General features: G+C 47.6%; 1 protein-coding gene across 1 annotated transcript; it reads left to right on the top strand.

The window, feature by feature from the left end:
- Nucleotides 1-2,052: 2,052 nt before the first annotated feature.
- Nucleotides 2,053-12,475, top strand: WBP2NL (WBP2 N-terminal like). The gene is made up of 8 exons (XM_054386535.1): nt 2,053-2,124; nt 5,183-5,291; nt 5,809-5,944; nt 7,486-7,578; nt 8,861-9,079; nt 9,468-9,596; nt 9,968-10,044; nt 10,933-12,475. Exons 1-8 carry the CDS (start codon nt 2,066-2,068, stop codon nt 10,978-10,980), a joined length of 870 nt encoding a protein of 289 aa, XP_054242510.1. The 5' UTR covers nt 2,053-2,065; the 3' UTR covers nt 10,981-12,475.
- Nucleotides 12,476-12,635: the final 160 nt, after the last annotated feature.

Here is a 12,635-nt window from a genome sequence, read left to right as displayed (position 1 = left end):
AAGAGGGTGTCCAAGCCTTAGCAAAAATATCTACAAGCAGGTGTCCACTTTGTGGCTTTCTTTGGTGCTGTCACTGCAAAGCAAAGGTCTCTTCACTCCTCCTCCCCTTGTCCACACGTCAGCCATTCTCAGCACCGCTAGGATGTGAGGGGCCATGCTGGCCCTTTGCAGTCCTTCCACCACTCACATTTCTGGTGCTGCTGTTCCTGTATGCAGTGTGTGCACACAGCCTTTCATCCACCTTCCCACCTGCTCCAGGCCTCGTGGCCCCACAGAGAACAGAAGCCACATCACTGCTGCCAGCATCTGTACCACAGACTGCAGAAACCAGCCTGCCACACTGCTACCTATCCTGCCACCCACAGCGGCCACCCACAGTTCAGTGCAGGGTCAAAACCTCCTCCCAGTTCATCTCCACCAGCCAGCCAGGAGTGAAGGTGTCCCCAGCATTACCAGCTTGCCAGAAGCATCCTCTCAGCCTACTCTGCTGTGGCTGCTCCTGCCAAGCCTCTACATGTTTTAAAGCCATTGCAATACAAAAGACTCCCACAGGACTCCTCTTCTTCACTGTGCTGAAGCACGAAGCCATGCTCTGTCATCTTCACCTGGGGTGTGTGGAGGTGTTGCCTGCAGTTGCTTTCTCAAACAGCTTGCTGGTGGCCATGTGACCACTCTAGAGGAACTCTCTTTCCACTCTGCTCCATCACCCTGGGCTGCAGTATGGTTATTTCTACTTTTGGGCCCAAACAAGGGTTATACCAGAGAGCAAATGCTGCCCTGCTCAATGAAAGCAAAGCAGACCCCACACAACAGAAGACAGAGAATTTCCTTTGCCTGTAATGTGGATTGCAAGGACATGGCTGTGTTTTGCCCTATAGGTTTAGGAATTTTTGTTTATTTGTGATAAGGTAATTTTAAAGCTCTGCTCTGCAATTTCCTGTCAGATCATGGACTACTTCTGAAGGATCCATAAAAGCTCACCAAGAAATGCAAGCTCAGGTATTCCTCACTGCCATCTGCTCATACAACATCCTGTTGGTATCTGCCTAACTACCAGAAACTCAACAAATACTTAATATAAAAAACGCCCTGTGCAACAGTTGGAGATACTGTTGGGAAGAACTCTGGGGAAAGCCTGAATGGATCCTAACTCTCATGTGCCACCAGCTGAGTCCCAGGATGACCACAGCAAGTCCTATGTTTCCCTCAGAAATACCATTTGAATACTACCCTAGAGGGGTAGACTCTATACCAGATACCCACTTGGTACCCACCAAAGGTACCCACTCTGGTGTATTCAGAGACTCACACACTTTCTGCTGCGCAAAGCCATTCACCAGAAAATTTTTGCAGCATGTAGTGAATTCCAACGTTTTTTTTTTATATGTTTTTTAACCATGGAACAAATTCCATTCAGGCTAAGACAATGATGAAATGTGGTCATTTTGAGAGCCGAAGAGCAAGAAATGCAAGCAGGGCTGTCTGTAGACACTAGTACTTGTGGTTAGTTGTGAGAAAAGAATTAACTATGGTTCACTGCAGTTTGTAAGCTGGCATCGCAGGGGAAAGGCTGCCCAAGACACACTACCAACACTTTTCCCACCCCGAGAGAAGTCTCGGAAACAGGAAGCGGTGCTGCGAGGGCTACGCAAACAGAGGACAGCAGAAACCGCGCTTCAGCCAGGCATCGGACCGGGAGGGTCATGGAAACCGCCTTCCTCCCCCGGCCGCCTGGGGCCCAATTGCGAGCCGGCCGTAGGCAGATTTCGAGCCGCGGCCTCTTCAGGGGCCGCCGAACGGGCCTCAGGCAGCAGCAGATGGGACGCAGGGGCTGTCCCGCGGCCCGTCAGAAGCAAGATGCGGGGCGGGCGAGGCGGACGATGCCTTGTAGCCTCCTTCCCTACGGCGGCCATTAAACCCCGCGTCGCTGACAGCCGCTGTTGCGTCGTTTTTGTATTACGTCACTTCCGGGTGCGTCACCGGGGGCGGGGCGGGGCATCACCGGGGCGCGGTGTGTCGCGCGGTCGTGACGCCACGGGCCCGGGGGTGGCGGCGGCGGCGCAAGATGGCGCTGAACAGGAACCACTCGCATGAGGGGGGTGTCGTCATTCCCAATGCTGAGAGGTACCGGTGGGCGGCTGCAGAGCCGCGGCGGTCTGTGGGGCTGGGCTGGAGGGGGGTTCCTCCTTATCCTCTCTCCTCGCAATAGGGTCGGGCTGGGGACCGGCGGGGCCCGGTCGTGAGAGGCAGCTGGGCCCCTCGTCCCCTCCCGGCTCGGCCGTGGGCCGTGTGGATTGTTAAAGTCCTCGTGAGAACGGACTAGGGCAGATGGTGGGGAGCCGGTGGAGCCTTCATTGCCGGAGCTCGGCCGTCCTTAGTGCCGCTCCAGCGGGCGTTCTGGGTGAAGAGTGAGATGCTGTCACCTTTGAAAGACAAGGAATTGGCTGCCGGTTTTTTGTTGTTGTTGTTGTTTTTATTTTTTGTTAATGTCCTGCAATTAATGACATCAGAAAGACAGAGATCACTTCAGGTTGGAGTCTTAATTCAAAGTAGGGAAACTTGTCGTCAGAGAGGACGTGTGAGCAAAACGATCCCTTCCTTGGCGCGGGAGGAGCCCCCTCTCCTCATCAGGGTGCAGCCAGCTGCTCCGTGCCTGCCCTCACCTCGACTAGAGATGGACAGTCCAGCTTGACAGGCTTGGGCTTTGCTTTGATTGCTTGGGCACTCCCAGCATCCTGGCCTTGGCTAGAGAAGTCTTAGAAAGTAGAGGCCTAGTAAAGGATCATTAAGTTTGTTTCTGGGTGGTAAAACCCAGGAAAAACACACTCCAAAAATATGCACCAAGGAATGTTGAGTTCGTAACTGATTGCCAGTACTTGACTGAGGGAAGTCCTTTGATGTTGATCGCTTTTGCTGGTTCAAAGGTCTATCTCTCCGTGACCTCAAGCCATTATTTGAGGTGCTGCTTAGTCACAGGTGGGTGCAGCAGAGCTCTCTGTGGTGCATAGCTGTCCTGGAACAGCCCTGGGTGTGCATGCAGGTGCAAACCAGTTCAGCAGCTTCATTACACCCAGTGGTGGCAGCTGTGTGTTGCTTGTTTGTGTGAGTAGCTGGGAAAGAGTAAACATTGAAGAGATTATGTATAAATTCTTCCCAGCAAGGCAAACTGATGTGAAACATTGCTAGGGGCTGAGAAAGTGTTCTGGTAAGATCCAAGCTGTCAGAGGTGATTTTATTTAGCTTAGAAGAAATGTTTCCTCTTTGCATCTTGGAAGGAGAAAGAGCTTTGCTCCCTTATCATTCTATCCCTCCTCACCAATCTGAGAAGCTGCATCTGGCTCAGCTATGAAAGAATGTTCCAGCATAATTTCTTGGTCAGGTTGTTTGGTGGGGTTTTTTTCTTATTAAAACTAGACCTTTTAATGGCCTCCTCTTTGGATAGCTACATTTTTCAGGTATGTAGATACTGTTAGGTGTTTCTCTTTCCTAAAGAGCACACAACCTGAAAGTACAGGGTGTTTGGTTGATTTACCATATGATGACCCTGCTGCTTCCTCCCTTCCCCCAGTAATTTTGCAATTTCCTGGCTTGATCTGCCATGTAGAATATGCTGATCAGAACACAGAAAGGGTTGCTTTAGATCTTGTAACAGTGTGTGAGAGCTGAAATCCCCCTCCCACCCCGAAAATAACCAGGCTGGCTCAGTTTGGAAGCAAATGAAAGCTGTATTTACAAGAAAAACTACAAGCTATGATGAAATGCAATGAATATGTACAAACATACACTATTCACAACATTTACAAATATGTACAATCAAGAGAAAAGCACAACCAAGCCCCCTTTGCTTCCCCTTCCCCTCGAGGGGCTGTGCTTCTTCCCAAAAGGACCTTTCCCCAAGGGGCCTCACCCCCCCCCCCAGCCAGAAGGACTCCCCCAGAGCCCCTTGACAGAAGGCAGAGAGTGAAGAAGCAGAGAGGTTGTTAGACTTAGCTTGTGAAGGTCAGTATTTGTGTTATCTTCAGCCAGAGAAGAAGAAGCAGGCAGACAGAAGCCGAGCAAGCTGAGACTGAGTGAGCTTTGTTTTGAGTAGTGGTTCTTAAACGTTTCTCTCTCTCCAGTTGAAGTATTCAGAATAATCATTATTTTGCTTTCTTACACCCAATAGTGATTTATTTACATTCTTTCACTTTCTCTGCTTGAACTTTGTGAAGAAAAATTTAAAAAGTCTTAAAACCATCCCAGATCTGGCCTCTTCGGGCTTGTGTTGGGTTAGGATTTTGTGGTTTATTTTTCCATGCCCTTGCACTATAAAACTCCTCAGATTCTTCTGCCCCTGTAACACACTGGGCCTCATCTTATCTTATCTCACCCTCATCTTATCTTTGTTCTGCATGGTATGTTTAGGACCTGCCCTGAAGATTCAGTGAATTACTTTCCCAAGTCGACTCTTTAATTTTTCATGAAAATATATTTAATTTTTCAGGCACCCTTACAACCCTGACCCTGCACTGTTCACAGTTACCATCTGGCTCTGTCATTAGCAAACTTTGCTGATCTTCCCTTAAATAGCCAACAACAAGAACCTTATTGTTGACATCACTGGCTCCTTGTTTTGTTCTTTAGCATGGTGCTGTTTCTTACAAATATTTACTTAAATCATGTGAAACAGGGTCAGCAGTGAGGGTATTAGTGAAGCAACTTCCTCAGTTTGCAGAGTGGGTGCAGGGTTACAGCAGTGCTGTTTTCACATAGCCAGTCCTGGAATTGTGCATGGACTTGCAGGGAGAGCCATGCTCTGAGGTGATATGTTGGCTTCAGAGAGATGGTTTCAAACACCTCAACCTTTTCTGTACCATGACTTTTGAGCTGAGGCTCTTCCCTTGTGGAGAGGGGGACTCCTGGGCCTGATGGCTTTGGAGACAGAAATAGAAACTCATTTAAAACTTCTTTTTGTGAAGGAGGAGCAGGGCTTGTCACGGGTGAGAGGGTGAATTCTTCCACTCAAATCATCCCTCTCTGTTCAAAGGAAAAACAGCAGGGCCCACATCAGAACTAAGCCTTTTGGGATAATATTTGGAATTTCTGGCATGCTATCCCCTTCCCTGTGTGATGGGGGCGGGGGTGTGTGTGTGTCAAAGCTGTGGCTGAGTTTGTCTCCAATTTGTCTGATTTCCTCTTGTAGTGTTCTCAAACAGTGTAAAGATGTGGAGCTGTCCTTCAGTGACGTGACAGGCAAGCCTGAAGCTTTCAAAGGCACCAAGAAAGGGGTGCTTTATCTCACCCCTTACAGGGTAAGTCTGATGGCAGCAGGGCTTCTTCCTTCTTAAGGGATCTTGCAGACTTCAGACCAGAAACCTAGTTGTTGTATAGAAGAAGCTGGGTTTGTTATGGGAGGAACCACTGAGTGCTCTAGGTGAGAGAAGGGAAGGTGGAAATAGGCTGGCTCGTGCCTGTATCACAATCCAGATTCCCTACATAGGCACCTACAGTCCTAGAAATCATTGCCTAGAGAATATAATGTGTCTGTCAGTATTGTTTCTTTGAAAACTCTCATAGCTTCTCCTTAAAAAGCAGACCAGTAGAGCTCTGTAAATGTGTTTTAAGAGGGATTTATTTTGCAACATAACTGCGTCAGGCAAGCGAGCCAAGTGCCATCAAATCTGTTTAGGGTCTTGCAGTATCAAAGCCAAGAAGTAACAAACTGGGTAACTTAACTGCCTCTTCAGGGATGCTGCTGCAACTAGAATTCCACCATCACCCATTGTATGTAACTTGGGCAGTGCAGAGGTGTTCCCTCCTGTCTTGCAGATGATCTTTGTGTCGAAGGGCAAGGACCCGATGCTGTCTTTCATGATGCCGTTTTATTTGGTGAAAGGATGCTCGGTCGAGCAGCCTGTTTTCTCTGCCAATTACATCAAAGGACAAATTCAGGCTGAGGCAGGAGGTAAGTGCCTGTGCTTTGTAGACTGAACTCTTCCCAAGTGCCCCAAGTAATTTTCAGCTGGACTTTAGATGGGTGACTCATGTGCACAGGAAAGATGGACAGTGTAGCTAACGTGTCCGTGCTGAGGTAACCTGTATCTTCTGAGCTTTGAGGCACTGCTGCTGCATTGCTTGCTGCCCCCACAGCTAATGACTGACATCCACAGAATGGCTTGACTTTAATTCTGTAACTCCTGTCTTGCTGTGTATGTCCTGTGTACGTGGTTTCTGCATGTGCTTGTTTTCTCCTGTTGTTGATCTGGAAAGGAGGGTAAGTGACCAAGTCACCAGTCCTTGCTGTTGGTGGGCTTTAACGAGGTTGGTAGGCATTTACCACCTTGGCTACACCTGTGTGCATCTGGGGTGCTGCTGTACATCATTGGTTTAGCTTTCTTCTCAGTTGGGTGCTGATAACTGATGCTCTGTTAAGACTGACAGTCACGGTCATGACCAAACATGGGGAATTACAGAAGACAAACAAGGATTAAAAACAAGGCTTCTGGTTTTAAATTTCTTCCCTCTTCAGCCCTGCAATTAGCTTATGTGCATTTCAAAGGCATCTAAAGAGCTTATGCTGTTGCTTTCTCTTTGTAACAATGTTTTAAAGGGGCTGGGTCCTCTGGGGGTTGTGGATCATCCCTCTTTGTCAGGCAGGAATCATACCAAGACAATGGTTTGGAAGAGCTGCATCTCCAAGGAGATGACTTTAATCCATCATGGATAGTTTTGTTATATTTCTATAATTTATTTTTACTTTGTCCCAAACAGGCTATTTCTGCTTTTACTAACTTTATTGTTAGACAAGGAAGAGAAATCTTATTTTATTAAATCTTTTATTTAGATGACATCTTTTGTTTTTCCCCCCTAAAAAACACCAAAAACCCAAAGCACCCCAAAAAAAACCCAAACCCAAACAAACAAAAAAGGCCCTACAAAGCAAAGCACTCATATTGCATTATCATTCCTTACTTGATTTTTTTTTTTTCCTGAAAAATTGCTACTATACCTAAGCATTTATAATCTGTCTGAGCTGCTGTGGGTCAAAGAGATTAAAATTGTTGCATTTGATTGATTTAAATCCTAGCTTGAGTTGCAGATCCTGATCTGTAGTCTACCAAGGTCAGCAATAAAACTTCATTTGGGGGCTTAGAGTTGAAATCCTCAGTGAATTAATTATTCTTTCTTTACAATGTATGCATTATTAGGTTCTGCTAAACCTTTCAGAAAGAAAAAAAACAAAATAACTCAGTATCTAGAGTAGGCTGCTTCTACATAACTGTAGTGAGTATCATCTTTTAAATATTAAAAAAATAGATTCCTGGTGTTCTCAAGGTACTGTTTTGGAGGACATCTGACATGACTCTGTCTCCCTGGCCTTAGGACACAAAATAGTTTTGAAATCAAAAAGAACAAAAAAAATGGAAGGGTATTGAGTGTTCTGCAGTCTTAACTGCTACTGAGGAGGTTAATGGTCTGTTTCAGTTCTTATTTTCTCTCTTCTAGGTGGCTGGGAAGGGCAGGGGACATTTAAACTGACTTTCAACAGTGGAGGAGCCATTGAATTTGGACAGCTGATGTTCAAAGCTGCCTCTAATGGTAAGGGATCTTCAGACTGCAGATCCCCCATGGTTGGCTGAGCTGTTTTAGAGTGCTCTTGGTGACTTCATAGGAAGAAGGGTACTCTCTGCACTCTTGCACAGCATTGTACTTTTCTTTTTTGTTTTTCTTTATGTCATCTTAGTGCTTTGTGCACTTGGAATGTTCTGGGGTTTGAGCTTCTGAGGTGGATCACCTTTTTCTACAGAACCTTATTCCTCATGGAATAAAATTGAAATATGTGATGGTGAAAAACTGATTCACTTACCTCCCCTCAGTTCTGTAATAGTAGTGTAAAGTGGAGGAAATTCATGTGCACATTTGAAGAGGGGGATAAATACATTTTAAGCAACTTCTATTTAAAGCTTTTAAATAGGGAAAAATGTGCTACTTTTTTTTTTTTTTTTTACTGATAAGAAAGTTTTCTTTTTGAAGACATCCACATCTGAAAATGCACTTTTAAAATGTTTTTTCTAATAAGAAAATTTATAAGGAAGGAAAACCCCACCATCCTGATAATTGTTTTAGAATGGTCTTCCAGAAGTGGGAATTCTGTGATGAGCTCAGTGGTACCTGAGAGCTGGTATTTTTGCATCTGGTTTCCCTTAGCACCCTGTGAACTTGCAGTGAGGAGACTGATGATTATCAAGCGCAGTGTCCTGTGCCAGGATGGTACAGTGAATTTAGGTGAAGGGGGATGGTGCAGCATCCAGTTTTGGGCTCCCCAGTTCAAGAGGGACAGTGATCTACTTGAGAGACTCCAATGGAAGGCTGCCAGGATGAGTGAGGGACTGGAGCACTGCCCTATGAAGGAAGGCTGAGAGCCCTGGGGCTGTTTAGTCTGGAGAAGAGAAGACTGAGAGGGGAGTTAATAAATGTTTATAAATATCTGAGGGCTGGGGGTCAAGAGGGAGGGGACAGGCTCTGCTCAGTTGCACCCTGTGATAGGACAAGGGGCAATGGATATAAACTACAACACAGGAGGTTCCACCTCAGCATGAGGAGGAACTTCTTCACTGTGAGGGTCACAGAGCACTGGAACAGGCTCCCCAGAGAGGTTGTGGAGTCTCCTTCTCTGGAGACTTTCCAGCCCCATCTGGATGTGTTCCTGTAAGGCCTGTGCTGGATTCTATGGTCCTGCTCTGGCAGGGGGGTTGGACTCGATCTCTGGAGGTCCCTTCCAGCCCCTAACATCCTGTGATGAACAGGACTGTTTTCCTTTTATTCTTCACATTTAATTGTAACAAAAAGCTGTCTGGCTTACTAAACGTGTGCTCCTTAGCTTCCAGTGGTGTTCCTCTCCAGAACCCTGGCTATGGCTATACACCTGTGCCCGGAGGCTATGCACCTGCCCCGCCTGCTCCTGGGGGTTACTCACCTTCACCCGGGGGCTACGCTGCTCCTCCACCGCCAAACGGACCATATCCATACACACCACCTCCAATGAATGCCTATGGCCCTGCTCCACAGCCCATGGGATATCCATATGCCCAGACTCCAGGTATGGAAGTTGTGGAATGGTGATTGGCAGGCTGTGTTTGGGTTGGTCGTATCACAGTTGTACTGTGGGGTTCCTGTGGTTTTGTCTCATCGGGGATCCTTGGCCTTGCAAAGATCTGTTGCATGTTGTTGATCATACCTGTGTGTCTTTATAGTTGCAGCTGGATGGGAGGTGCAAATGTTGTTTGTAAAGTGTGCTGCTGCCCGGCAGAGAATTGTTGCCAGCTGGCATGATGGGAATTAGGAGAGTGTCAGATCCCTGCCAAACCTGCAGGGCTTCCTCACTGCTGCTTTTGTCCAGGGCTAACATGCTGCTGGGCCTGTGAGCACTGTTCCCCTCTGCCCCACTGCCACAATCCAAAGCATCAGTTGAGTATTGTCTTTTTCAGGTATTTACCCACCACTTCCAAACATGAACCCCATGTATGTGCCACCTCCTCCCCCCTACTCTGGGCCATCTCCTGCAGGACCCTCAGCCCCATCAGCTCCCCCAGCCTGGGTGAACCCAGGGATGCCAGGTAAATAGGACTGGGAGGCTGACAGGGTCTGCATGCCAGAGTGTGCTTGGGGGCTTGGTCTGTGGATGGCATTGTGGGCACAGAGTGGGGTGGGGAAGCCATTGTTGCCAGAGCTCAAAGTCATTTTGATCTATTATTTGTGATAAGGGAGCATGGAGGGAGCTGCTCAGCTCTGCACTGCATGGCTTGTGGTCATCTCTAGCCAGCTTGCAGCTTTCTTGAGCTGCTCTGAATTCAAACCCAGAGTGCTGTAGTTCCTGTTAGGTCTTTGGACCTTTGCCTCCTGGAAAGAGTTGTGGCTGGGAAGAAAGCTCTGAGGCTTGGGCCACTGCCTAAGTCATGTAAGATGATTTCTGTTCTTTCTTCTCTAGGGGGCAGTAAGGCCATGGAAGCTGCTTCCAGTGCATATTACAACCCTGCCAACCCACACAACGTGTACATGCCCATGGTGAGTACCGAGGCTGTGGCCAGTCTGGGCCTGCTCCCTCTTCTGGCACTTGCAGAGTCAGTGGTTTACTCTCCTAACAAAGTCCCAAGTGCCTTCTTGTGGTGTGGAGCATGCACAGAAAGTGTGTATTTTCCTGGGAGGGAGGCATGGATGTTGGTCCTATGAAGAAAACTTGTTAAATCTTTAGTCAGGAAAGGAGGAGGGCCTTGAGATTCATCCAGTATCAGCCATTCAGTAGTTTTTAAGAGTAAAAATGTAACAGATTTGCATGGGCATAGAGGATACACAGAGCTCCCTGCTTCTGTTGAGCCTGGATGTGGGGAGAGTTAAACAAGGGTGGGTTGATTAATGCTGAGAGCAGAGCCTGTGGGTTTCTTTTCTTTGTTTCTGGGCTGCATGGAGATGAGGAGGTCTCTTAATACTCAGTCAGTGGCATCCAGCAGGTAGGCTGTAGCTTGTATCTGGTGTGTGACGGTCAGTCTGCCAGTGCCCTTCACTGCCTCATGTGGCTCTGTGGTGGGCTGGAGACCAATGGAGCAGCAAAGCTGGCCCTCAGCTTGCTGTCTGCTGGATTAGAGCTATGAACATCAACAGAGGCAAAGCCCTGGACGTGAAGAGAGGGTGGTGATTAAAGCAGATTAAATGGTCTGTTCACAGTAGACTGCTTGTTACCTGGTTTGAGGGGACCTTCACTAGAAACATTGTGGGAGTCACCATATATCATGGAGCATATAACTGATACTAGAGTGTGATGAAATGACAGCTTGGAACACAGCACCTGGCTTTGGCTGTAGCTCGCTGAAGAGCAGTCATTTCTTGTAAGCCAAGCCTGGGAATGGCTTATCATAAAACAAGCAGGGTTGTTGACTCTACTGTATCTCCTTTCAGGATCAGCCACCTCCTTATGCACCTCCTGAGGATAAGAAGAATAACTAACAGAAGGAAATTGCAACCAGCCTCCCACACTCACTCTCGCTGAAGCAACTTGGCGTCGGGTTAGCCTGTCTCTAGGTCTCTGTTTAGGTATTATGTATGTAGTGCTGGGCAGCTGAGCACCTGCCCTCCTTAAGCATGAAGTCAGTGGCAATACAAGGCAGAACAGCAGCACTTTTCCTGCTTATTTATCTCATGGGCTCAAAGCACTAGTCTTTTGCTCTGCCATTGGCTTGAGGAGAGAGATGGATGACTTCTCAAATCACCAGTAGACCACATCACTAATTTAGGACTAAAATATGAAGGCTCTGGGATCTTGGAGGAAATCTACTTGGAATGTCATACTTTTTACTTCCTCTGAAGCACCATTCAAGGGGAAAGGTATAGAGAGCCATGAGGTTCCTCGCATAGACCCTTGGGTGCCACAGAAAGATCTTAAAGTTCCTTAAATTCTGGTACATCTCAGTGTGGGATGGGACTCTGGAAATCCTATATTGTGCTGGAAGCATGTTTCATGTCCTGCACTGGCACTCATGGTGTGACAAGTGTGGGCAAATTCATCCCAAGGGACATTGAAGCATTTTGCTGTGCAGGAGGGAAGGGGCTGGGCCTCATTCAGTCTGCCTTTGTAGACATTGGATAGAAAAGCAAGCAAGGGTGGTGCCACAGGGCAGTGAGCAAATCTGTCAGGTGTGCAAATCAGTCTTCCTCTCCCTCTCCTAGAAGCAGGTCCCATACCTGTGCAATGATCCTGTGTCAAGCAGCCATTCTTCAAGCATAACGGAGTCAAGTGCTGCACAGGAGGCTGCTTGCCTGGAGCAAAATGTGTAACATTAGGAAGATGACCTGGCACTAGCCTTGTCCAGAGATGGGTCCCACAGCCCTGGCTCACTCTGCTGAGCAGGCTTGTGCCATGTGCTGGCTCACAGAGGAAAATCAGCCTTCATATCTTCCTGGGGTGGCTGCAGTCAGCAGCTGTGTGCCCACAGCCCAGTGGTATTGGAGGGCAGACACTGCCATGCCCAACCTGGGCTGCTTGGGGCTGCAGTACCCTCTCTCAGCTAGGAATCAATGTCTGGTGCAGGTGTTACTAACAGCTCTTGCAGAGAGTGGCTGCTCAGCCACGATTTCCCCTTCTTCCTTAGGACATAGTGCCATGAAACCTGAAGAGGGTCTCTCCAGTCTGGTGGAGACCCTTGTGGTCATTTGCATATGGGGTGATTGTACTTCTTACTTCTTCCTACAGCCTTCCTACCTTCACAGTGAAGGAGAAGGAATGTTCTCCCTATTCCCTGTGTTCCAGGGCTTTCCTGTAAGTCAGGCTTGCATGACTTGCAAGTGTGAATTCCTAAAGCAGCCCTGCACAGGGAAGTAAATGTCTTTATCTGTAAACACCTTTTTAAGTCTGAGTTAAGAGATATTCTAACAACTCTGTATTTTAAAAAGTAATACATAATCAAGGATGAATGTTTGTAACTTTTTGAATTGCACTTTAATACAGGAGTGTTGATATCTTTAGCTGCCTGGTCACTCTTGTGTGTGTCTGTTGTGCTGACCTCTGCTCTTGCCTAATGCTCAGAAGGCTGGAACAAAGGACAACCCTGGTGGGCTCTTAGGCTGGCTGTGGGCCAGGTCTCCTCTCCCTCTGGTGCACAGCT

This window comes from Indicator indicator, chromosome 14, assembly GCF_027791375.1.
Source record: "Indicator indicator isolate 239-I01 chromosome 14, UM_Iind_1.1, whole genome shotgun sequence".
Classification (NCBI taxonomy): Eukaryota; Metazoa; Chordata; class Aves; order Piciformes; family Indicatoridae; genus Indicator; species Indicator indicator.
This window is presented reverse-complemented; position numbering and strand designations above follow the sequence as displayed.